This window comes from Oncorhynchus mykiss, chromosome 13 (assembly GCF_057628025.1).
Source record: "Oncorhynchus mykiss isolate SJ-2025 chromosome 13, ASM5762802v1, whole genome shotgun sequence".
In the NCBI taxonomy this organism is placed as follows: Eukaryota; Metazoa; Chordata; class Actinopteri; order Salmoniformes; family Salmonidae; genus Oncorhynchus; species Oncorhynchus mykiss.
This window is the reverse complement of record NC_143034.1, coordinates 39,430,436-39,457,294: the sequence shown is the minus strand read 5'-3', so window position 1 is coordinate 39,457,294 and position 26,859 is coordinate 39,430,436. Positions and strand designations below refer to the sequence as shown.

The following is a 26,859-nucleotide window of genomic DNA, read 5'->3' as shown; positions in this document are numbered from 1 at the left end:
ACCCATCGCCTCACTTTCAAGTGTCTGTAAATCATGCCAGCAGCAAGGCAATTTATTACTTTCCCAAACAACTATCGTTTTGACCACTAAACAAACAGTTACACACACATAGTTTGGCATAAAATCTTTCTCTACTTCTCTGCTTCTCAAGGGCGGAAACGCTTTTAAAATTGGGTCTACCGTTCTCGAGGGAGAGCGATTTAAGAAACCCCTCACCTGCTCTTCACTAACAGCTCTCTGACAAGTGTTCCAGCTTCGTCTACCTCTCTGCTACTCAAATCTGGAGTTTGGAGGCAAATATGATATTTGCATCAAAAGTTACAGCAGTTTAAGTAACAGCACCAACATCAGTTTCTGTAACATTTTGGCAAGCAGTGTATATTTTGACCAATACTGCAACAAGTTAGACAAGAAGTTAGAGTGAATGGGATATTCGTCTACTTCTCTGCTATTCATAGCTGTGTCCAGAATCAAAATATTCTATACGGAACTTACGGTGCAGCTGTTTTTGTAACTGAATTAACACGTGTTTTTCAACCTTCACAAACGACGGTCGTTTTAAACACTTTCGGAGCATTTTTGAGGAAAAAAGTTCTGCAAGCTAAAATCTTAAGCTGCTTCTCTGCTCTTCATAGAAAAGGGCAGATTTCAAATCGGGGCTACCAATCTGTAACTATAGCCGTTTTCGTAACCCATCGCCTCACTTTCAAGTGTCTGTAAATCATGCCAGCAGCAAGGCAATTTATTACTTTCCCAAACAACTATCGTTTTGACCACTAAACAAACAGTTACACACACATAGTTTGGCATAAAATCTTTCTCTACTTCTCTGCTTCTCAAGGGCGGAAACGCTTTTAAAATTGGGTCTACCGTTCTCGAGGGAGAGCGATTTAAGAAACCCCTCACCTGCTCTTCACTAACAGCTCTCTGACAAGTGTTCCAGCTTCGTCTACCTCTCTGCTACTCAAATCTGGAGTTTGGAGGCAAATATGATATTTGCATCAAAAGTTACAGCAGTTTAAGTAACAGCACCAACATCAGTTTCTGTAACATTTTGGCAAGCAGTGTATATTTTGACCAATACTGCAACAAGTTAGACAAGAAGTTAGAGTGAATGGGATATTCGTCTACTTCTCTGCTATTCATAGCTGTGTCCAGAATCAAAATATTCTATACGGAACTTACGGTGCAGCTGTTTTTGTAACTGAATTACCACGTGTTTTTCAACCTTCACAAACGACGGTCGTTTTAAACACTTTCGGAGCATTTTTGAGGAAAAAAGTTCTGCAAGCTAAAATCTTCCCCTGCTTCTCTGCTCTTCATAGAAAAGGGCAGATTTCAAATCGGGGCTACCAATCTGTAACTATAGCCGTTTTCGTAACCCATCGCCTCACTTTCAAGTGTCTGTAAATCATGCCAGCAGCAAGGCAATTTATTACTTTCCCAAACAACTATCGTTTTGACCACTAAACAAACAGTTACACACACATAGTTTGGCATAAAATCTTTCTCTACTTCTCTGCTTCTCAAGGGCGGAAACGCTTTTAAAATTGGGTCTACCGTTCTCGAGGGAGAGCGATTTAAGAAACCCCTCACCTGCTCTTCACTAACAGCTCTCTGTGTCAATTCTGATATTCCAAAACGGAACCGTTGGCTAGGATACTCGCAGACTCTGCAGGACCAAAATCATGAGGAGACACTCCTCCTACACCGTTTAAGCTAGAAATGCCGTTCCAATATCAACAAATTTGCAACGGCCTCAATCAAGTTGTTTGTATAGAATTTTTTATATCTGTTATACTGTTTCCGTTTTTCACTTTCTTGTCCACTTTATGTCCTCCTTCCGCTTTCATTGGATCTCTCAAGAAACTCAAGTGCCCCATTGTGACATCATCACTTCCAAGTGACATTCTTTGTAAGTGAAATCAAGCAATTTTTGACACAAATCATCTAATAAAACCACTTTGCAACCACTTAGACAAGACATGTCAAGTGTTCCAGCTTCGTCTACCTCTCTGCTACTCAAATCTGGAGTTTGGAGGCAAATATGATATTCGCATCAAAGTTACAGGAGTTTAAGTAACAGCACCAACATCAGTTTCTGTAACATTTTGGCAAGCAGTGTATATTTTGACCAATACTGCAACAAGTTAGACAAGAAGTTAGAGTGAATGGGATACTCGTCTACTTCTCTGCTATTCATAGCTGTGTCCAGAATCAAAATATTCTATACGGAACTTACGGTGCAGCTGTTTTTGTAACTGCATTACCACGTGTTTTTCAACCTTCACAAACAACGGTCGTTTTAAACACTTTCGGAGCATTTTTGAGGAAAAAAGTTCCGCAAGCTAAAATCTTCCCCTGCTTCTCTGCTCTTCATAGAAAAGGGCAGATTTCAAATCGGGGCTACCAATCTGTAACTATAGCCATTTTCGTAACCCATCGCCTCACCTTTAAGTGTCTGTAAATCATGCCAGCAGCAAGGCAATTTATTACTTTCCCAAACAACTATCGTTTTGATCACTAAACAAACAGTTACACACACATAGTTTGGCATAAAATCTTTCTCTACTACTCTGCTTCTCAAGGGCGGAAACGCTTTTAAAATTGGGTCTACCGTTCTCGAGGGAGAGCGATTTAAGAAACCCCTCACCTGCTCTTCACTAACAGCTCTCTGTGTCAATTCTGATATTCCAAAACGGAACCGTTGGCTAGGATACTCGCAGACGCTGCAGGGCCAAAATCATGAGGAGACACTCCTCCTACACCGTTTAAGCTAGAAATGCTGTTCCAATTCCAAGAAATTCGCAACAGTCTCGATCAAGTTGTTTGTATAGAATTTTTGATATCTGTGATACTGTTTCCGTTTTTCACTTTCTTGTCCTCTTTATGTCCTCCTTCCGCTTTCATTGGATCTCTCAAGAAACTCAAGTGCCCCATTGTGACATCATCACTTCCAAGTGACATTCTTTGTAAGTGAAATCAAGCCATTTTTGAAACAAATCATCTAATAAAACCACTTTGCAACCACTTAGACAAGACATGTCAAGTGTTCCAGCTTCGTCTACCTCTCTGCTACTCAAATCTGGAGTTTGGAGGCAAATATGATATTCGCATCAAAAGTTACAGGAGTTTAAGTAACAGCACCAACATCAGTTTCTGTAACATTTTGGCAAGCAGTGTATATTTTGACCAATACTGCAACAAGTTAGACAAGAAGTTAGAGTGAATGGGATATTCGTCTACTTCTCTGCTATTCATAGCTGTGTCCAGAATAAAAATATTCTATACGGAACTTACGGTGCAGCTGTTTTTGTAACTGCATTACCACGTGTTTTTCAACCTTCACAAACAACGGTCGTTTTGACCACTTTCGGAGCATTTTTGAGGAAAAAAGTTCTGCAAGTTCTGCAAGCTAAAATCTTCCCCTGCTTCTCTGCTCTTCATAGAAAGGGGCGGATTTCAAATCGGGGCTACCAATCTGTAACTATAGCCGTTTTCGTAACCCATCGCCTCACTTTCAAGTGTCTGTAAATCATGCCAGCAGCAAGGCAATTTATTACTTTCCCAAACAACTATCGTTTTGACCACTAAACAAACAGTTACACAAACATATTTTGGCATAAAATCTTTCTCTACTACTCTGCTTCTCAAGGGCGGAAACGCTTTTAAAATTGGGTCTACCGTTCTCGAGGGAGAGCGATTTAAGAAACCCCTCACCTGCTCTTCACTAACAGCTCTCTGTGTCAATTCTGATATTCCAAAACGGAACCGTTGGCTAGGATACTCGCAGATGCTGCAGGACCAAAATCATGAGGAGACATTCCTCCTACACCGTTTAAGCTAGAAATGCCGTTCCAATATCAACAAATTCGCAACGGTCTCAATCAAGTTGTTTGTATAGAATTTTTTATATCTGTTACACTGTTTCCATTTTTCACTTTCTTGTCCACTTTATGTCCTCCTTCCACTTTCATTGGATCTCTCAAGAAACTCAAGTGCCCCATTGTGACATCATCACTTCCAAGTGACATTCTTTGTAAGTGAAATCAAGCAATTTTTGACACAAATCATCTAATAAAACCACTTTGCAACCACTTAGACAAGACATGTCAAGTGTTCCAGCTTTGTCTACTTCTTTGCTACTCAAATCTAGAGTTTGGAGGCAAAAATGATATTCGCATCAAAAGTTACAGGAGTTTAAGTAACAGCACCAACAATTTTAAGGGATAATTCAAGTGATAACGAGACATAAACCGATCTGGATAACCCTTCAGCTTTGGGACAATAACACCCGATAACAAAATATCTCTCAGCAACCAGAGGTTCAATTTCTTCTTTGCTTTCTCAATAATGGGGTTTAATTCACTCCTTTGTTTTTCATCCTTGCATATAACAATTCCAAGATAAGTAATCTTATCTTTAATTGGGATACCCTAAACTTCCTGTAAAACACAATACTTGAGTGGAAATAAGACTGACTTATTGATATTAATTTTCAAACCCGAAACGAAGAAAAAATCTTCAATACAGGAAACTGATTTAGAAAGCTCATTCCTGTCTCTCAAAAATATGGTGGTATCATCAGCCAGTTGACATAGTTTAAATTCATTGCCAAGTGCTGAAACACCTTGAAAATTCCCTTTCTTGATATGAAAAGCCATCATTTGAGTAACCAATAATAAAAAAAGACTAATTGGGCAGCCCTAATGCCACAGCCAACATCAAATCTTTGGGAAGTCCCGTGAGCTAATTTTACAGCCAATGTACAAAGTTTGGACTGCTTTCCAAAAAAATTCACCAAACCCCCCAAAAACGTATTGCTTTGAACATAAACTCATGTTCTACTGTGTCAAAAGCTTTATAAAAATCAACAAACATAAGAAAGCTATCATCAAGGATGAGGTCATTATAGTCAATCATATCTAAGATCAACCTGATGTTATTACTAATGTGTCGACCATGCATAAAACCAGATTGTTCTTCATCAATTATATGCTGCAAGCCTTGTTTCAATACAAGGGCAAATCATTTCACATCATTATTCAACAGGCTAATGGGTCTCCAGTTGTCTATATAAAGACTATCCTTATTAGGTTTGGGAATCAAAGTAATTGCACCTTGCTTTAACCTGTTTACGCTGTAGGTTCCCTTTTGGGCACATACCCTCCCACGTTCAGCTGGAACGGTGGCGCACGGAATGCAAAAATATTCTTAGAAATATTTAACCTCCACACATTAACAAGTCCAATAGCTCAAATGAAAGATAAACACCTTGTTCATCTAGCCAGCAAGTCAGATTTCTAAAATGTTTTACGGCGAAAACATAGCACATATTTATGTCAAACCACCACCAAAGACACAGCTCATTTGAATAGCCAAAACATGCAATCAACAAACGCAGGATTAAAAGAAAAATAATTCACTAACCTTTTGAAAATCTTCATCAGATGACAGTAATAGGACATGTTACACAGTACATTTATGTTTTTTTCAATAATATGCTATTTATATCCATAAATCTCTGTTTACAATGACGCCATGTTCACAAAATGCTACTCGGATGTCCGGAGAAATTATGATAGCTCCGGCAGATAACGTCAGATAACAAGCAATACACATCATAAACTTTGACTAAATATACATGTTCTACATATAGATAGAAAGATACACTTCTTCTTAATGCAACCGCTGTGATACATTTATTTTTAACGTTACAGAATTCGTTCACTAGGCTATAATATGAGACGGCGCTCAGAAATTAGCATTATGTCTCCTCTATCTTGGAGTCCACAGAAACCCAAAATAACCACAGAAATATTCCCTTACCTTTGATGTTCTTCAACCCGAAGACGTGGAAGGAGTTATACTTACCAAAAAATGCGTTTGGTTTTCAAGTCTGTGTCTTTAGGTTATCAAACGCGACAAATTCCGGTTGAAACGCAGCCAAAATTCTAGTGGACGCGCATCAAAACTTCAAAATTACATATTATATGTCGACTAAACTGGTCAAACTAAGTGCAGAATCAAGCTTTAGCATATTCTAAACGTGCAAAACAATCCCTGGCTCGAACAGACAACCCGACATCGTTTGGTCAGTCCTGGAACAAAGAGAGAGCCGGACCCGACGCGCGCATGAAAGTACATGTATTTTCGCGCAAGCCGAAGGTTTCAGCCCGCCAAAAGTCGAGGGAGCGGCGATTCTCACAAAGACAGGCCCCACTGAAAGGAGACACCGCGCTGAACAGATAGAAACTGTTCGCAGATCTGTAGCTGGTTGGGAAGGGTGTGGGCGATGACGTCAAAGTTGGCCCAACTTTCATGATGACAAGAGAGAGTTTGGGAGAATGGCTGCCCTGAGAGTTCTGCTTTACATACAGACATAATTTGAACGGTTTTAGAAGCTTTAGAGTGTTTTCTATCCAATAATAATTATTAGATGCATATATTAGCAATTTTGGACAGATTTGTTTTCAGTTTACTATGGGCACGCAATTCTTCCAAAGGGGGCAGTATTGTCCTGGGCCTTAATTAAGGAAGCTGGTAACTCCCCTTTTTCTATTGATTCTTGGAACATAGCAAGAATGAAAGGAATCAATTTATCATTGAATGCTTTATAAAACATGCCTATTAAACCATAATTTCCAGTCCTTAAGGCTTTTAATACAGTTTTTTTTTATCTCAATTTCAGATAACTCATTATCACAAAAATCCTTGAAATCATTATCTATCTTCTTAGCAATGTTTGCTACATTGCCTAAGAAAAGATCCATATTGGAAGTTGACTGGGCTGATGTATACAGATTCTGATGAAACTGGGCAACATGCTGAGAATTCTTTTGGATTTTCATTGGAAGTATTATTAATCATTAATTTACATTTGGAAGTCTTTTCATCTGCCCTTTTTCTAAATAAAAAAAAATATGTTGTATTTTTCTCTCCCTCTTCCATCCATTTTCATCTCGATCTTACAAACGCTCCCCGGGCCTTTTCCTCGTAGATACAGTCTAACTGCATTTGCAATGATGATAGCTCCAGTAACTCCTGAACTGTTAGTTCAGTTTTTTTAGTATAATCCATTATTCCCTTTCTGATGTCATATTCTTTCTCTCTCTTGGCATGAGCAATTTCTTTCCCCATTGAAATAGCCAAAAGCATTATATCAAATTTCATTTGCTCCCAGTAACTTCCAAACGTATTCATAACACAGGCTCAATTCCAGTATTTATCAATAATTCCTGCAACTTTCTTCTTAAATACTTTATTCTCTAGGAAAGTCTTATTCGTTTTTCAGTAACCTTTACTAACTTTTTTGTTGACAAACCATGCATATTTATCTTTATTGAGATCCTTTTGTGGTCTGTTCAAATTGATGGTTCAATCGAGACTGTATCAACCTTGTCAGCCATATCTTCAGATATCAGCCAGAAATCAATACGGGATTGTATAGATACATCTTTGGTACTCCATGTAAACATAATCTTATCTGGGTTATTTTGTCTCCAAATATCTAGAACACCTAACCTTAGACATATTCCTTATCTCACAAACATAATTTCTATCCTTAGGAAGCCATATATCTAGATTATCTTGTAATACTGTATTAAAATCTCCACCCCATATTACTTTGGCCAATGGAAATTTAGACATCATTTTACTTATTTTCCTCTCAATGTATCTAAATAAAATCAGTTACTTGACTTATTATTGGAAGCATACGTATTTACAACAATGAATTGAATGTGGTTGAATTCTACCAATAGTATATATAATCCATCTCCCTGTATTATCTGCTTCATGACTCAATATACGACCCTTCAAGTAGCCTTTTAAAATAGCGACACCTGCTGACCGATTAGTACCAAACGAAAACCAAATATCATTCCCCCAAAACTGTCAGGTGCGTGAATGAGGACCCAAAAGCGAATTAACAAAACAGAGTTTCTTTAATGACGAAACACACGTAGGCTCAGATGGACAGGCAGATTCCGACAGGACAGGACAAGGTTAGATGAACATGCAGATTCCGACAGGACAGGACAAGGTTGCAGCAAACACGACGATAGTCTGGTTCAGGCATGAGTAACACAAACGAGAATCCGACAAAGACAGAAGCAGAAACAGAGAGAGATATAGAGACCTAATCAGAGGGAAAAAAGGGAACAGGTGGGAAAAGGGGTGAACGAGGTAGTTAGAGAAGACAAGGAACAGCTGGGGGAAAGAGGGGAAGAAAAGGTAACCTAATATGACCAGCAGAGGGAGACAGGGTGAAGAGAAAGAACAGGAACAGGACACAACATGACAATACATGACAGTACCCCCCCACTCACCGAGCGCCTCCTGGCGCACTCGAGGAGGAAACCTGGCGGCAACGGAGGAAATCATCGATCAGCGAACGGTCCAGCACGTCCCGAGAGGGAACCCAACTCCTCTCCTCAGGACCGTACCCCTCCCAATCCACTAGGTACTGGTGACCACGGCCCCGAGGACGCATGTCCAAAATCTTACGGACCCTGTAGATAGGTGCGCCCTCGACAAGGATGGGGGGGGGGGGGGGGGAGACGAGCGGGGGCGCGAAGAACGGGCTTAACACAGGAGACATGGAAGACCGGGTGGACGCGACGAAGATAACGCGGAAGAAGAAGTCGCACTGTGACAGGATTAATGATCTGAGAAATACGGAACGGACCAATGAACCGCGGGGTCAACTTGCGAGAAGCTGTCTTAAGGGGAAGGTTCTGAGTGGAGAGCCAAACTCTCTGACCGCGACAATATCTAGGACTCTTAGTTCTACGCTTATTAGCAGCTCTCACAGTCTGCGCCCTATAACGGCAAAGTGCAGACCTGACCCTCTTCCAGGTGCGCTCGCAACGTTGGACAAAAGCCTGAGCGGAGGGGACGCTGGACTCGGCGAACTGAGATGAGAACAGAGGAGGCTGGTACCCGAGGCTACTCTGAAAAGGAGATAGCCCGGTCGCAGACGAAGGAAGCGAGTTGTGGGCGTATTCTGCCCATGGGAGCTGTTCTGACCAAGACGCAGGGTTGCGAAAAGAAAGACTGCGTAAGATGCGACCAATAGTCTGATTGGCCCGTTCTGCTTGACCGTTAGACTGGGGGTGAAAGCCGGAAGAGAGACTGACGGAAGCCCCAATCAAACGGCAAAACTCCCTCCAAAATTGAGACGTGAATTGCGGACCTCTGTCCGAAACGACGTCTGACGGAAGGCCATGAATTCTGAAAACATTCTCGATGATGATTTGTGCCGTCTCTTTAGCAGAAGGAAGCTTAGCAAGGGGAATAAAATGAGCCGCCTTAGAGAACCTATCGACAACCGTAAGAATAACAGTCTTCCCCGCTGACGAAGGCAGTCCGGTGACAAAATCCAAGGCGATGTGAGACCACGGTCGAGAGGGAATGGGAAGCGGCCTGAGACGGCAGGCAGGAGGGGAGTTACCGGACTTAGTCTGCGCGCAGACCGAACAAGCAGCCACGAAACGACGCGTGTCATGCTCCCGGGTGGGCCACCAAAAACGCTGGCGAATGGAAGCAAGCGTACCCCGAACGCCAGGGTGGCCGGCTAACTTGGCAGAGTGAGCCCACTGAAGAACGGCCAGACGAGTAGGAACGGGAACGAAAAGAAGGTTCCTAGGACAAGCGCGCGGCGACGGAGTGTGAGTGAGTGCTTGCTTTACCTGCCTCTCAATTCCCCAGACAGTCAACCCGACAACACGCCCCTCAGGGAGAATCCCCTCGGGGTCAGTGGAGGCTACTGAAGAACTGAAGAGACGAGATAAAGCATCAGGCTTGGTGTTCTTAGAGCCCGGACGATAAGAAATCACAAACTCGAAACGAGCGAAAAACAGCGCCCAGCGCGCCTGACGCGCATTAAGTCGTTTGGCAGAACGGATGTACTCAAGGTTCCTATGGTCGGTCCAAACGACAAAAGGAACGGTCGCCCCCTCCAACCACTGTCGCCATTCGCCTAGGGCTAAGCGGATGGCGAGCAGTTCGCGGTTTCCCACATCATAGTTACGTTCCGACGGCGACAGGCGATGAGAAAAATACGCGCAAGGGTGGACCTTGTCGTCAGAGAGGGAGCGCTGAGAAAGAATGGCTCCCACGCCCACCTCTGACGCGTCAACCTCGACAACGAACTGTCTAGAGACGTCAGGTGTAACAAGGATAGGTGCGGATGTAAAACGATTCTTGAGGAGATCAAAAGCTCCCTGGGCGGAAACGGACCACTTAAAGCACGTCTTGACAGAAGTAAGGGCTGTGAGAGGAGCTGCCACCTGACCGAAATTACGGATGAAACGACGATAGAAGTTCGCGAAGCCGAGAAAGCGCTGCAGCTCGACGCGTGACATAGGGACGGGCCAATCAATGACAGCTTGGACCTTAGCGGGATCCATCTTAATGCCTTCAGCGGAAATAACAGAACCGAGAAATGTGACGGAGGAGGCATGAAAAGTGCACTTCTCAGCCTTCACAAAAAGACAATTCTCTAAAAGGCGCTGGAGGACACGTCGAACGTGCTGAACATGAATCTGGAGTGACGGTGAAAAAATCAGGATATCGTCAAGGTAAACGAAAACAAAGATGTTCAGCATGTCTCTCAGGACATCATTGACTAATGCCTGAAAGACAGCTGGAGCGTTAGCGAGGCCGAAAGGAAGAACCCGGTATTCAAAGTGCCCTAACGGAGTGTTAAACGCCGTCTTCCACTCGTCCCCCTCCCTGATGCGCACGAGATGGTAAGCGTTACGAAGGTCCAACTTAGTGAAAAACCTGGCTCCCTGCAGGATCTCGAAGGCTGAAGACATAAGAGGAAGCGGATAACGATTCTTCACTGTTATGTCATTCAGCCCTCGATAATCTATGCAGGGACGCAGGGACCCGTCCTTCTTCTTAACAAAAAAAAACCCCGCTCCGGCGGGAGAGGAGGAGGGGACTATGGTACCGGCGGCAAGAGCTACAGACAAATAATCTTCGAGAGCCTTACGTTCGGGAGCCGACAGAGAGTATAGTCTACCCCGGGGGGGAGTGGTTCCCGGAAGGAGATCAATACTACAATCATACGACCGGTGTGGAGGAAGAGAGGTGGCCCTGGACCGACTGAACACCGTGCGCAGATCGTGATATTCCTCCGGCACCCCTGTCAAATCACCAGGCTCCTCCTGTGAAGAAGAGACAGAGGAAACAGGAGGGATAGCAGACATTAAACATTTCACATGACAAGAGACGTTCCAGGAGAGGATAGAATTACTAGACCAATTAATAGAAGGATTATGACAAACTAGCCAGGGATGGCCCAAAACAACAGGTGTAAAAGGTGAATGAAAAATTAAAAAAGAAATGGTTTCGCTATGATTACCAGAGACAGTGAGGGTTAAAGGTAGCGTCTCACGCTGAATCCTGGGGAGAGGACTACCATCCAAGGCGAACAAGGCCGTGGACTCCCTTAACTGTCTGAGAGGAATGTCATGTTCCCGAGCCCAGGTCTCGTCCATAAAACAGCCCTCCGCCCCAGAGTCTATCAAGGCACTGCAGGAAGCTGACGAACCGGTCCAGCGTAGATGGACCGACAAGGTAGTGCAGGATCTTGAAGGAGAGACAGGAGTAGTAGCGCTCACCAGTAGCCCTCCGCTTACTGATGAGCTCTGGCTTTTACTGGACATGAAGTGACAAAATGACCAGCGGAACCGCAATAGAGACAGAGGCGGTTGGTGATTCTCCGTTCCCTCTCTTTAGTCGAGATGCGGATACCTCCCAGCTGCATAGGCTCAGCACCCAAGCCGGCAGAGGAAGATGGTAGTGATGCGGAGAGGGGGGCAACGGAGAACGCGAGCTCCTTTCCACGAGCTCGGTGACGAAGATCAACCCGTTGCTCAATGCGAATAGCGAGTTCAATCAAGGAATCCACGCTGGAAGGAACCTCCCGGGAGAGAATCTCATCCTTTACCTCTGCGCGGAGACCCTCCAGAAAACGAGCGAGCAAAGCCGGCTCGTTCCAGCCACTGGAGGCAGCAAGAGTGCGAAACTCAATAGAGTAGTCTGTTATGGATCGATTACCTTGACATAGGGAAGACAGGACCCTGGAAGCCTCCTCCCCAAAAACAGATCGATCAAAAACCCGTATCATCTCCTCCTTAAAGTCCTGATACTGGTTAGTACACTCAGCCCTTGCCTCCCAGATTGCCGTGCCCCACTCACGAGCCCGTCCAGTAAGGAGAGATATGACGTAGGCGATACGAGCAGTGCTCCTGGAGTAAGTGTTGGGCTGGAGAGAAAACACAATATCACACTGGGTGAGGAACGAGCGGCATTCAGTGGGCTCCCCAGAGTAACACGGCGGGTTATTGATTCTGGGCTCCGGAGATTCGAAAGCCCTGGAAGTGGCCGGTGGATCGAGGCGGAGATGGTGAACCTGTTCTGTGAGGTTGGAGACTTGGGTGACCAGGGTCTCAACGGCATGTCGAGCAGCAGACAATTCCTGCTCGTGTCTGCCTAGCATCGCTCCCTGGATCTCGACGGCTGAGTGGAGAGGATCCGAAGTCGCTGGGTCCATTCTTGGTCGGATTCTTCTGTCAGGTGCGTGAATGAGGACCCAAAAGCGAATTAACAAAACAGAGTTTCTTTAATGACGAAACACACGTAGGCTCAGATGGACAGGCAGATTCCGACAGGACAGGACAAGGTTAGATGAACATGCAGATTCCGACAGGACAGGACAAGGTTGCAGCAAACACGACGATAGTCTGGTTCAGGCATGAGTAACACAAACGAGAATCCGACAAAGACAGAAGCAGAAACAGAGAGAGATATAGAGACCTAATCAGAGGGAAAAAAGGGAACAGGTGGGAAAAGGGGTGAACGAGGTAGTTAGAGAAGACAAGGAACAGCTGGGGGAAAGAGGGGAAGAAAAGGTAACCTAATACGACCAGCAGAGGGAGACAGGGTGAAGAGAAAGAACAGGAACAGGACACAACATGACAATACATGACAAAAACGCAGTATCTGTGGAACAGGCATGAGTTTCTTGAATGAAATAAAAGTCGGCACACTTACCCTTACAATACAAAATTAAAAAGATTTCCTTTTCAAAATATTACGGATTCCCCTGGCATTAATAGAAAAAACAGAAATGGACATTTACTATCACAGTGACTATATGAAGAATATTAAACTTGTATACGTTCACATGAAGCGGGTTCTCACAAAAAGGAAAGTTCTTACTAGTTGCAAATAAAAACAGTCCTTTGCAAGTAGTTGACCTAAATTATATATATTTATACAATTGCAAATAACATTGTGCCATAGATTGGTAAAACGAATAGCCATCAATCTAACATTGAGTGTCAGTGGGAATTTCCTTGCCATAAAATATATATATATATATATATATATATATATATATATATATATATATATATATATAAAAAGCTTGGCTCACACTTTGCACTTTTCCATGTCATATCCCTCGCTGTCCTGGAGATGAATCTCATGATCACTGGTCGTGGTGTCTGGTTGTTTTCCCCATCTCTCAGCCTACCCAGGCGGTGCACTACATCCAGAGAACCTGCAACAACATTTCGCTCCTCCTCCGGGACTATTGCCCTGCAAATGTCCTTCACTCTTGCTTTGATGTTCTCGTCAGATTTTTCTGCTATTCCATAAATTCGAAGATTCCATCTCTTCGATTTCTTCAGGTTAACGATGCTGGTAGTGTTCTTTTACATCATGATGTCATCTGCGCTCCCTTTGATGTTAGCCGTGAGGATGCGGACGATGTTGTCCTGTAGCTGGCTCAGTGATGGTTCACTTCTCAGCTTCTTTGGAAGTTGCTCCTTGGTTGGGGTATTCGGGTATGAGTCACATTCACCCCCTTTTTTTTACAAGTTTCAACAATGCCTATTTTCTCCTTGGAAGTTTCAACATCCATTATCTCAGCAACAGTTTGGTCATATCCTGATTACATGCTACTAGCTATGAAGACGTTAGCAGACTAACTTAACTAAACACGCGGAAACTTTTCGATAGCTAGTTTGTTCGTTGGAAATCGTCAAACATATATATTCAATGGTATGATTCATTACAACATTATTCAAAATAGCTACATTGTATGGTTAGATATCTTTTTTTTTTGAGAAAACAAAAACAAATTGCAACTGCAGCCTAAAACTATAAACTGTGAGAAAACCCTCAAATTGTTCCTCAGCTAGAAATGTCACCCCTTCTCATGCCGCCATCCTGAGCCCTCCTCCACACGGATGCTGGTGGTGGAGGCTCGCTCCAGACAGGAGCGTCATCCTCTTTTTACAGTACGCAGGGATCATCAGCGAGATTCAGCCACGGGACAAATTTTTGTTGATGATCGGTGGCCAAAACATAATTTAAAATCATTTGTAGACTGCAAATTGATCGCAAGAAGCCCCAAACAGATATAATATTTGACAAAAAATATAATCATTTCAAACCTTGCTTGTGATCAAGGCTCTCTATTATGTGTGGTAATTTGGGAACAAGTGCCAAGGCATCTTTAATGACCTCAGTGTCAGGACACCAGTTCCAGAACGTTAAGTTCCATCTGAAAGACGGCACCCTACACAGGGCAGTGTCTCCAATCACTGACCAGGACCAACCCTGCTTAGCTTCAGAAGCAAGCCAGCAGTGGGATGCAGGGTGGTATGCTGCTGGCAAATTAAATCAATTGGAGCTGATTTACTGGTGTTTTTAGTATTGAATGTCCAACAATGAAAAACATTTAAATTCATTAATATAAAAAATGGTAATATAAATAATATAATATAAATCGGGACCCGGGCCAGTTGGGGAGCCCTGAGGGCTAGCTAGCTAGCAGAAGGCAAGTGATGTAGAGAAGGCCAGCCTCAGTTGGACCGATTGCGTTAGCTACCCACACTGAGCCCATATGTATGTGTATTTATTAATTTTCAGGCGTACAACTTTAAGTCTGTTATATTCTTACAGCGTGGGTTAGCGTTAGCTATTTCATTCTTGTGATGGATGCGCAAATATCAGGCGGGACCGGTGTTGGTACAACCGCTAACGTTAGATAAAATTTGCCTAACGTTAGATCAAATTTGCAAGGACCCAGTTCAGGTAACGGGAGAAGGAAGACGTCCCAAAAAACGCGTTCAAAAAAGGGGAAAAGAAGAAAGAGACGGAGGAGTAAAAAGACGAAGACCAACAAAACAACACCATATTCACCACCGGAGGTAACTTGACTAACGTTAGCTATTGTAGCTAGCTGCAGCTTGCTATCAAGTTCATGTTAGTTGGCTAGCTAGCGATATTATTTTTACAAATTCGGACATTATTTTAGCTAGCTTCTGGCAGATGCTGTCGTCTGAGCTTTTTCCATGGTAAGAAAACTTTTTGGCCATACATGACGTTGTTATAAGCAGGGAATGGGCATTTGTTTGTTTGTTGACAACAACAACAGCTGGCGTTCTCACATTACAATGTTGTGTCGACTAGTTGCAAGAGAGAAGCTTGACAGCTCCATGTTGTTGCAAGATAAATTGCTTCCCTGGTGGTGCATAGATGTAAAATAGTGTAGTGATAGCTTGCTGTGGTGTGGGTAGTTTTTATTCAGAAGTACATTAGTCAACAGGGGTGTGTGCTTGTCTGTCAAAATCCAAAATACAGTATAGACACACCTTTTCAAAACATGTCCTTCCCTCTGTTTCTCTCAGGCTGAAGAAGGAAACATTGAATATAAGGTACTAGTATACATTTCTTTATTTTTGCATGCCATCTTCCCTTTCACCTGTAGCTAGTAATCAAAAGTCAAAACACATCCATGTATATGCATGCACACTCTCAAACACGTGGTTCACTTGTTGGACACTTCTTGGTGGTGAAGTGCTGTCCCTGCTCTAACTTCACTGCAGCTGAAGTTGGTGAACCCCACACAATACCGATTTGAACACCTGGCCACCCAGCTAAAATGGCGTCTTCAAGAGGGACGGGGCGAGGCAGTGTATCAGATTGGGGTGGAAGACAATGGTCTGCTTGTCGGACTGTCAGAGGGAGACATGAGAGCCTCGCTGAAGACCCTACGGAGGATGGCAGAGAAGTATGTCACTACCTCATATGCAAATGTCGCCAAAGGCACAATCTGGGGTATTTTCTTCTGCCTAATGGTCATTTCAATTATACCCATTGATTCTTGAAGAAACTAGTTTATAAATGTCTAATTTGACAGTTTGCCATTGTTACTGTATTTAACAGGTGATAAATGTGATATCTCTGCCTCATCAGGGTTGGTGCTGACATCACACTTCTACGGGAGAGGTGGATTACGACTCAGACAGAAACTGCCGGAAAAGGAGGTTCTTGTCCGAAAAGTTCCAGACGACCAACAGGTGGGATAAACAGCACCTTGTCTTATTTAAGGGACAGTTCTAACACTCCTGGCTCCTTGCACATATGCAACGCTCCCCAGAGTCTGTGGTTCAAATCACTTCTCACTGTCTCCTTCTCACCTATCTCCCATTCTTTATTTTCTGTCTATCAATTAAGCATTAAAATGCGAAAGAAGAGTGACTTGTTTTGCACTCAATTATATGAATGGTCAATGGTAAGCTGTACATACAATGCAGGATTTCTGCCACGCCGATCTGCTGTAATTTCACTGCTGTGTCTCTTGTGTGTGTATGAGAGCAGTTCTTGGACCTGCGTGTGGCGGTACTGGGAAACGTGGACGCCACCTCGCCACACGCAGGCGTGCTGACTCAAGGCGAGCTGGACAACGGGCGAGGCCGGGCACGCCTCGACCTCTTCAGACACCTTCATGAGATCCAAACGGGCAGGTCATCAAGCATCAGCTTTGAGATTTTGGGCTTCAATAGCAAAGGGGAGGTGAGTAACTGCGTCTTATAGGTGACAAGATACAGAAGGAAGGATAAACATGCATGAGTTTCCCCTCCTTTGAGCAAGGACATAAAAAAAATGTATTCCTCAAAAACTACACTGATATAACAAAAAAGTAATAACACAAAAACTGTGTAACAGCACACAAATGTTTTGAACATCTTCCATTTGTTACTAAGGCCAGACAAAATTGATTCACTGTTTAATGGATTTTCCCCCCAGAAAAGTGAGGTGAGCGAGATACATTTTTTTATAAAAAAAATATATATATATCATTAGGTGGATAAGGAATAACAGTACTTTACCACATTGTCCTAGGCTATATGGACATGGACAATAGGCAAAATATTCAATTTCAGACTGATTGTCACGGCTGACTTGTTGTGTAGGTAGGAATCAGGTGCAGAGAGTTCCAGGGGAAAAATGCACTTTATTCCGGCACCAAAAATTGTAATGCCCAAAACACAGGGCACAAACGCTGACCAACCCAAACACAGGGTAAACACGGTCCGGAGCAACAACACAAACGTAAACACAAAAATAATCCCGCACAACAAAGGGCGGGTTCCACAATCTTAAATAGGGAAACAAATCCAGAAACACAAATCGGAAACAGGTGCAACTCATAAGACAAAACTAACAGAAAAGGGAAAAGGGCTCAGTGGCGGCTAGTAGGCCGGTGACGACGACCGCCGAGCACCGCCCGAACAGGCGGGGGAGTCAACTTCGGCGGGAGTCATGACACTGATTTTCAGATTATTATTATTAATACACATATTAACATTAATGAACATTATTCACATAGGATGTATAATGGAATGCAATATTCTATCATATTCAAAAATTATATAAAAAAAAGTAATGTATGAATGTTTTAATCTACTTAATTGTATAGCCTAACAAATTCAAGAATGATTGACAATAAATCATTGTAATCAAATTAAAATGTTGATGCATAATAATGAGTTCATTACCTGAATGCATCTCTATAGCCTTAGCATTAACAGAATAGTCATACAAATATGATTAGGCCTCTCATAGAGGAGAGTCAAATTAATTAATCAAATTAATGTAGCATTGGGAAAAAAATACATATATCCAGCCATCCAGCTTTAATCATCAAAAAATAAAAAATTGGTTTATAACATGCACAATTATAAGCATCAATCTATATAGAGCAAGCGTGACTAAATTCGAGCCCAGTAACTTTGCTCACCGCATCCTCCTTCGATTGTCTCATCTGGATGCCACAAAAAGCCCCCACCTGCTGATCTGCACGAAGTATGTGCATGCCACTGGCGATGTACTTTGCTGGACATGCTAGCTGTTCTCGGCGGCGTGTCATCACTTCAAACGCATTCCGTTGTGGTGTTATCGGTTGGCCTACTGCTACTGGTAATACCAGTAGTTATGAATTTCAAATCACCATACAGCTGACAAACTTTGATTTCATCAATCATTTTGACTTAAATTTGGTTGTCCAAAATACTTGCTCTGCGTCTTTGCTGATGAATGCCCTGATCTCTGGCCAGAAATGAAACATCTGCACGTCGCCTGCAGGTGCGAGCATGTGTGTTTCACTGTCCAATCCGAGGCTTGAACATGACCCGAACGCGTGATTTGAGGCTGTTTGGTCTGTTGGGCATCAATTTAGGAAAGCCTCAAGGGAGAGCGGACAGTGCATTATAAACAAATAGCCGCATATATTCGACAAAGAATAACACATCTGAAGTTTTTATTTTTTTTTGGTGTGGAGAAAAGTGAGGCAGAGTAATTCAACTTTGCCTGGCCTAACCCATAAAAACAGTGTAATTGAACTTCCTCTCATGTGGCTTTTGAAGGTGGTGAACTACAGTGACTCCCGTACAGCCGAAGAGATTTGCGAGAGCTCTTCTAAGATGATCACCTTCATTGACCTGGCCGGCCACCACAAGTACCTGAAAACCACAATTTTTGGCCTCACCAGCTACTGCCCAGACTTCGCCATGCTGGTGGTCAGCGCCAACACAGGCATAACAGTGTAGATTGTGCGGGCCTTGTTAACTTCTACAAGATTTGTTTGGCCCAGCAAGCTATGAAAAGTGATGTGCGTTTAACTACTTATGTGACCACTGACTAGGGTTACAAAGTGGGCGTTAATTGCAAATGAGGTCATTGTTGATTAGATGTTTTTCCATTAATCTTCTCCTGAACCTTATGGTCTATTTACAAGAAATTCATGGACACCATTTTTACTCAAGGATAAATTACCAAAGTTTCCTTAGATTTCCAAAATAATCAGTAAATTACCAACATTTCTGAAGTCTGGTAACTTTGGTAAATTACTGGGAGTTTTATGACCCTACCACTGACCCAACCAGATAATATTTTCTCCCTCTTAGCTGGCACCACCCGCGAGCACCTGGGCCTGGCCATGGCACTAAAGGTGCCCATCTTTATCGTGGTCAGCAAGTGGACTTGTGTGCCAAAGGAACAGTGGAGCGCACAGTACGCCAGCTGGAGCACGTTCTCAAGCTGCCCGGCTCTAACAAAGTGCCGATGGTGGTGGCCAGCCCAGACGACGCCGTCACAGCCGCCCAGCAGTTCGCTCAGTCCTCCAGGTATCTGCTGAAAAGAAGAAAAGACCTAGAAGGAAACTGGAATTGAGATTCACAACCCAATATACACCACATAGGCCTTAGTCCAGGGTGACTAGAAAGGAATTGACTTAGCAAGCGGCAACGTTGTTTGTATTGGTGGGGGAAAAAAATCAATACAGTTACATATTTTTGACGATATATTGTATCGTTTTGACAATATCGCAATATTATTTTTGCAATAGCTGCACCAAAACTCCAGTATGTTTCCTTCATAGCTTGTTCTCCATCTTTTTAAATAGGGAGCCAATTTGTTTTCTACACTTTTATTTCCATGACTGACCAAAACTTGTTTTCTCATGGCTCTCGCTTGTCCCTCTGCAGCAGATATATGGTGAGCAATATGTTTGGAACATCGAATCACAATAAAATTGCTGTATCGAATCGCAATACATGTAGAATTGTGAGAATTTTAAAACATATCGTATCAGCACCAAAGTATCATGATAGTATTGTATAGTGAGGTCCCTGTCAATTCCCAGCCCTGGTGAATTGACCTAAGTCTCATTTAAATATCAAGGGACTAACTAACTTAGTGGGCAGAATTTGGCATGGAACATCATAATACCTCAATTTCCCAGGTGTAAACTAATTTTACGGAAGTCAGATAACCAGGTGAGAAGTTTTTTTGACTTCTTTTGAGCAACCATAAAAATAGGTCTATCTGGTTGTTATTTGGTTATCTGACCAGATAACATCCAAAATATGACATCTTTATGATTTGATGTATCGGATGTCTCCTCAACAAGAAAACCAGTTGACATCCAGAGAATGACGTTACGATCACCCAAGCCAATTTCTTTACACAAAATTACGACAACTTTTTTGACGTTATGCATAGGTTATATTCTGGTTGTAAAAGTCACCTCATGCCCACTTTCGCTACGTGTATAGTCTGTGCTTGAGTGTTCAACCCTGGTGTGTCCCTCACGTTGTCTCTTTGTGCCGTAGCATCACACCCATCTTCACCCTGTCCAGCGTGTCTGGAGAGAGTCTAGCCCTGCTTAAGGTCTTCTTCAACATCCTGCCTCCTCTCAGCAACAGCAAGGAGCAGGAGGAGCTCATGCAGCAACTCACTGAGTTCCAGGTACTACACCTGCGTATGCACACACACACCCAGACACATTAACGTATACAATTATTGTGTGAATTATGTGTGTGCATGGACATTGTGTCTGTCCATGCACACTCACAACTAACACAATAATACACATTAACACGTTTGTGCAGAAACAACGAATATATTACACATATACACACACTCTTTACAAACACACCACACCCATCCAAACGCATACATACGTTCATGCACACGCATAACAAAACATACACCCACACATGCATTGTACACATACGAGATGTGAACATGCACTTTCACACATTCAGATTCACGCCCAATATTCTGTATCAATGCTAGCAAAATATACCTCCTCATTCCTCTGCTTGTGAATATAGGTAGATGAGATCTATACCGTGCCAGATGTGGGGACAGTGGTGGGAGGAACTCTCTACAGGTCAGTTGGCCATATGTCATATTGATACTCATAAATGGAATGATAATGGATTTATTTAGCACTGTTCTAGGGATTGTTCACCCAAATTACAAAATTACATATTGGTCTCCTTACCCTGTAAGCTGTCTATGGACAAGGTCTGACAGCAATCCTGCTTTAGTTTAGTTTCCCTGGCACTGTTTCCAAGTGCTAATGTTTTAGCATTTGTGGCACAAATCCCATCTATAGGGACTTTGTTGAGCTTTTTTTTGTAGATAATATCAGAGGATTTGCTCAGTTAAGCTTTTAGCAAATCAAAAAACAATAGAAGTCAATGTACTGCAAACTGTGTAACCCTGAATTGCTGCTAAAAATAATTTGCCCTGGAGAGTTCCCACTTTGACATATCATAATGTTTTTCCTCCCGTTGACCCGCGGACAGTGGGGTGTGTCGCGAGGGGGAGAGGCTGGTGGTTGGCCCTACGGACGAGGGCCGTTTCCTGAGGCTGAAGCTGGGCAGCATCCATAGGAACCGCTCGGCATGCAGGGTGCTGAGAGCTGGCCAAGCCGCCACACTGGCCCTCGGCAACTTTGACCGCTCGCTGCTCCGCAAGGTCAGAGGGTTCAGCCACAACACAACTGCACTGCATGTGAATTTTCATGATATTTATCTATAAGATACTGTACTTTCCTCCCCATTTTCTATGTTCTGCCAATCACATCCCTTAATATGACTGAACATTGCAGGGTCACAATGGGAAACAGGATGACTGCACAAAATGCTCATGGTTATGATACTGTCATCTGTCCTATGTTTTGTGTGTTACATGTGAAACCTCAAGTATAGGTAGGAGGTCTGTGTAGCCAACTATGTTTCTGTTTGTTTCTTTTAGAAGCACTCCAGACAAGAAGTTGCCTCATGGGAAATATAAATCTATTCTAGAAATAAAGTCATTCTAAAATTGATAGCTATCAGTGAAAACCCATTTTTGTCCTTGAACAATCTGACACAATGTCCATGCACACTCATAACACAATATAATACATTTAAACTCAGTTTTTCACAATTTAATCTTAGTAAAAATTCCCTGTCTTAGGTCAGTTAGGATCACCACTTCATTTTAAGAATGTGAAATGTCAGAATTATAGTAGAGAGAATTATTTATTTCAGCTTTTGTTTCTTTCATCACATTCCCAGTGGGTCAGAAGTTTACATACACTCGATTAGTTTTTGGTAGCATTGCCTTTAAATTGTTTAACTTGGATCAAACATTTCAGGTAGCCTTCCACAAGCTTCCCACAAAATAGGGTTGGGTGAATTTTGGCCCATTCCTCCTATAGAGCTGGTGTAACCGAGTCAGGTTTGTAGGCCTCTTTGCTAACACATGCTTTTTCAGTTCTGCCCACAAATTTTGTATGGGATTGAGGTCAGGGCTTTGTGATGGCCACTCTAATACCTTGATTTTGTTGTCCTTAAGCTATTTTGCCACAACTTTGGAAGTATGCTTGGGGTCATTGTCCATTTGGAAGACCCATTTGCGACCAAGCTTTAACTTCCTGACTGATGTCTTGAGATGTTGCTTCAATATATTCACATCATTTTCCTGACTCATGATGCAAGTGAACCAGTCCCTCCTGCAGCAAAGCACCCCCACAACATGATGCTGCCACCCCTGTGCTTCACTGTTGGGATGGTGTTCTCCGGCTTGCAAGCCTCACCAATTTTCCTCCCAATATAACAATGGTAATTTTGGCCAAACAGTTCTATTTTTGTTTCATCAGACCAGACCGTAGTGTGGCTTTTTTATGACGGTTTTGGAGCAGTAACTTATTCCTTGCTGAGCAGCCTTTCCGGTTATGTCGATATAGGACTCGTTTTACTGTGGATATTGATACTTTTGTATCTGTTCCTCCATTATCTTCACAAGATCGTTTGCTGTTGTTCTGGGATTGATTTGCACTTTTCGCACCAAAGTACGTTCATCTCTATGAGACAAAACGCATCTCCTTCCTGAGCGGTAGTATGACGGCTGCGTGGTCCCATGGTGTTTATACTTGCATACTGTTGTTTGTACCTTTGGGAGTTTGGAAATTGCTCCCTAGGATGAACTAGATTTGTGGAGGTCTCCAATTTGAGGTTTTGGATGATTTCTTTAGATTTTCCCATGATGTCAAGCAAAGAGGCACTGAGTTTGTAGGTAGGCCTTGAAATACATCCACAGGTACACCTCCAATTGACTCAAATGATGTCAATTAAGCCTATCAGAAGCTTCTAAAGTCATGACATCAATTTCTGGACTTTTCCAAGCTATTTAAAGGCACAGTCGATTTGTAAACTTGTATGTAAACTTCTGACCCACTGGAATTGTGATACAGTGAATTAGAAGTGAAATAATCTGTCTGTAAACAATTGTTGAAAAAATTACTTGTGTCATGCACAAAGTAGATGTCTAACCGACTTTCCAAAACTATAGTTTGTTAACAAGAAATTTGTGGAGTGGTTGAAAAACAAGTTTTAATGACTCCAAACTAAGTGTATGTAAACTTCAGACTTCAACTGTACATGCACAAACAACTCACGAATCATATGCAGTCAAAATGTATTCTACTGTTGTTATAAAACCAGTCCCACAATGGTTGTTCCTTTCCCATCTCCCAAAGTACTTATTGGTGCGTGTGTGTTGAATATGGTGATGGTCAGCCCGAAGATGAACCCCACCATCTGCTGGCAGTTTGAGGCGGCCATCGTCCTTCTCTTCCACGCCAAAACATTCAGTCGGGGCTTCCAAGTGACTGTGCACGTGGGGAACGTAAGACAGACCTGCATGGAAAAGTTAGTAATAATAATTATAAACTGGGTAGTTAGAGTCCTGAATGCTGATTGACTGAAAGCCCTGGTATATCAGACCAAACTACTTGTTTACTGTTCTAATTACCTCAATAACCTATTCATAATAACAGTAAGGCACCTCAGGGGTTTGTGGTATATGGCCAATATACCAAAGCTAAGGGCTGTATCAAATCACATATATTTATATAGCCTTTCGTACATCAGCTGATACAGAAACCCAGCCTAAAACCCCAAACAGCAAGCAATGCAGGTGTAGAAGCACGGTGGCTAGGAAAAACTCCCTAGAAAGGCCAAAACCTAGGAAGAAACCTAGAGAGGAACCAGGCTATGTGGGGTGGCCAGTCCTCTTCTGGCTGTGCCGGGTGGAGATTATAACAGAACATGGCCAAGATGTTCAAATGTTCATAAATGACCAGCATGGTCAAATAATAATAATCACAGGCAGAACAGTTGAAACTGGAGCAGCAGCACGGCCAGGTGGACTGGGGACAGCAAGGAGTCATCATGCCAGGTAGTCCTGAGGCATGGTCCTAGGGCTCAGGTCCTCCGAGAGAGAGAAAGAAAGAGAGAATTAGAGAGAGCATACTTAAATTCACACAGGACACCGGATAGGACAGGAGAAGTACTCCAGATATAACAAACTGACCCTTGCCCCCCCGACACATAAACTACTGCAGCATAAATACTGGAGGCTGAGACAGGAGGGGTCAGGAGACACTGTGTTGCGTCGTGCCCAAGAACAGCCCTTAGCCATGATATACTGGCCATATACCACACCCCCAAGGGCCTTATTGCTTAAGTATACACTGCCTCAATATGGGCCGCGTTCAGTAGGACACAACTTTGTGCAATGTTCAGATAGAAATGTTATTATATAGAACAAACATGCCTCTCTGTCATGTAGAGAAAGAGGAATCAGGCCAGCTCTATCCATGACATTTCTATCTGCAACGTTCCACAATGTCTGCCTACTGATTGTGGCCCTGCTGATTTATGCGTCAACACGAACCGTTTTGTGTCCCCTTCCCTGCTTTCACCACCAGGAGGAGCTGCGCACAGGAGAGAGGGCTGTGGTCTGTTTTCGCTTCATTAAACACCCCGAGTACCTCCGCATGGGCGCCAAGCTGCTCTTCAAGGAGGGCGTGACCAAGGGCATGTCACCAGCCTCCTGCCTGACTCACATGACCAGAACCAGATCCATGACCAGAACCAGAGGGAGATAGAGAAATAGAGAGGAGGAGAAAAGAGGGAAAGAGAGGAAATGATAAGCTCTCCTGAACATGTATCCCCCTCTCAGAGTAAGTTTGTGTGAACTGCCGGCGCCGGACGTCATCCCAGTAGATTGTTATTGAACCACACACTAGTATTTTAATCCCCATTTGTGTGTATCTAAGTGTGTCTGTACTGTACTTTCCACATCTGCCCTTCGTGCCATGTAGAGATGTGAAGCCCTATTGAAACACTTGATATTTCTCAGTGGTGGATTCTGGAACGAATGCTTTGATGAGTGTGGGTAGAGGCAAAGGTCGGTGTCTTAAATCAAAGTCTGGTGACCTCATCGAAGGCAGGCTAAGCTTTCATCTAATCTGCTGTGGATTGCTTGAAGGAACCATTCCCATCCCTCTCTTGGTCATTTCATAACAGATACAATAGATCAAATGCCTGCTCTCCCTGTTTTACTATACTGGACAATGTGGAACATACTCAGCATACCCATCCGTTGGAAGTTTAATGGGATAGTTGGCTTTTTAAAAGTATTAGGTCATTGTCGACTTACCTAAGGCAGGATTTTCCAAACTCGGTCCTGGGCCCCACTCCCCTTGGTGCAAGTTTTGGTCTTTGCCCTAGCAATACAATTAACCAACTCACCATCGAGCTTTGATAATTTGATAATTTGAATCAGCTGTGTAGTGTTAGGGCAAAAAATAAAGCGTGTACCCAGGGGCGGCCCCAGGACCGAGTTTGGGAAACCCTGACCTAAGGCTTTGTCGTTTTTAAGTTTGTTAGCTTGTTATTTACCAACATCCAGAATGGCTAGCATGTAGCAATGCTAGTGTAAACAGGTTGTATCAGTTAGCATTGCTTTCAAAACCATGAGCAAAGCAGGGGAGTTGACCAGTGGTGGTCCTGTCTGCAAATGAAAGAGATCTTTTACCATGCTTTTGAATGAAAGTTTCCTTATTATGTGGTTTACTCTGCACTTCATTTGTCTTGGTTAGTATTAATGAAAAGTAGACTACGTGCCACCCATTTTGGTGGCACAAGTGGCACTAGCACCAACCGTAAATGCTGCCATGCTAATTTTCCAAATGTCAAATTCAACTAAGTCTGTAGGGCAGCAGTAATGTGTGAGGGTTGAGAATGAGCAGAGTCAAGACTCTTGGCGCAGTCAAGAGACTGTTGGATTGCAAACCCGTTCTGAAAGAAATATAGGGGCAAGTATTTTAAGTGATGTGATGTAGCGATACAGCTTTTTTTTCATGGTAGCGACACAGCTTTTTTTTCATGGTAGCGACATGGCTTTTTTTTCGTGGTAGCGGACACTGCTTTTGTAACCCTGTTATAATGTCAACCCATTGAACCCAATGCTACAGGTTAGTATTGGGTAACCTAAACAGGTTTAAACTGTTTATACTGTGTCATAGCTTCAGGCTCATCTGTGTACAAGGGAGCTTTGTGCAGCTAGATAACAATGTGGAGTCTGCATGCTTAATAGGGACTTGTGAGAATCTTGTCAGACAAAATGGACTCCTAAATGACAAATATTTATTGAACTCTTGACTTTATCCCTTATCCTTCACGGGGTTGTGTGCAATTATAACTAAAGCATTGAATGTACTGTACCTGAACTTCTAAATACCATATTGAAGCACTAAAATTGTAGTGGGAGTTGTCGATTTTGCACTTTGTATTTTTTTGAAATAGCTTCTGCATGCATGCATGTGTGTATGCCAGATGTTACCGAATCTAGTCCGGGAGAGCA

At 42.9% G+C, this 26,859-nt stretch overlaps 1 protein-coding gene and 1 long non-coding RNA gene across 2 annotated transcripts; both read left to right on the top strand.

Annotated features, from left to right (window-relative positions):
• Positions 1-15,690: 15,690 nt before the first annotated feature.
• On the top strand, positions 15,691-16,388 carry LOC149978880 (uncharacterized). The gene is made up of 3 exons (XR_016485885.1): positions 15,691-15,743; positions 15,915-16,099; positions 16,285-16,388. It is a non-coding gene; the product is annotated as an uncharacterized LOC149978880 (long non-coding RNA).
• Positions 16,389-16,593: 205 nt separating this feature from the next.
• LOC110485135 (GTP-binding protein 2-like) lies at positions 16,594-21,991 on the top strand. Its single transcript, XM_090194341.1, has 7 exons — positions 16,594-16,603; positions 16,685-16,884; positions 18,738-18,916; positions 19,278-19,496; positions 20,484-20,619; positions 20,988-21,046; positions 21,468-21,991. Exons 1-7 carry the CDS (start codon positions 16,594-16,596, stop codon positions 21,700-21,702), a joined length of 1,038 nt encoding a protein of 345 aa, XP_090050467.1. The 3' UTR covers positions 21,703-21,991.
• The last annotated feature ends 4,868 nt before the right edge of the window (positions 21,992-26,859 follow it).

What these genes read in the sequence shown, in the direction of transcription:
- LOC110485135 (XM_090194341.1), top strand. An exon ending in GCTTCAATAGCAAAGGGGAG is followed by an intron (nt 16,885 to 18,737) that starts GTGAGTAACTGC and finishes TGGCTTTTGAAG; the next exon opens with GTGGTGAACTACAGTGACTC. An exon ending in GTGGGAGGAACTCTCTACAG is followed by an intron (nt 21,047 to 21,467) that starts GTCAGTTGGCCA and finishes ACCCGCGGACAG; the next exon opens with TGGGGTGTGTCGCGAGGGGG.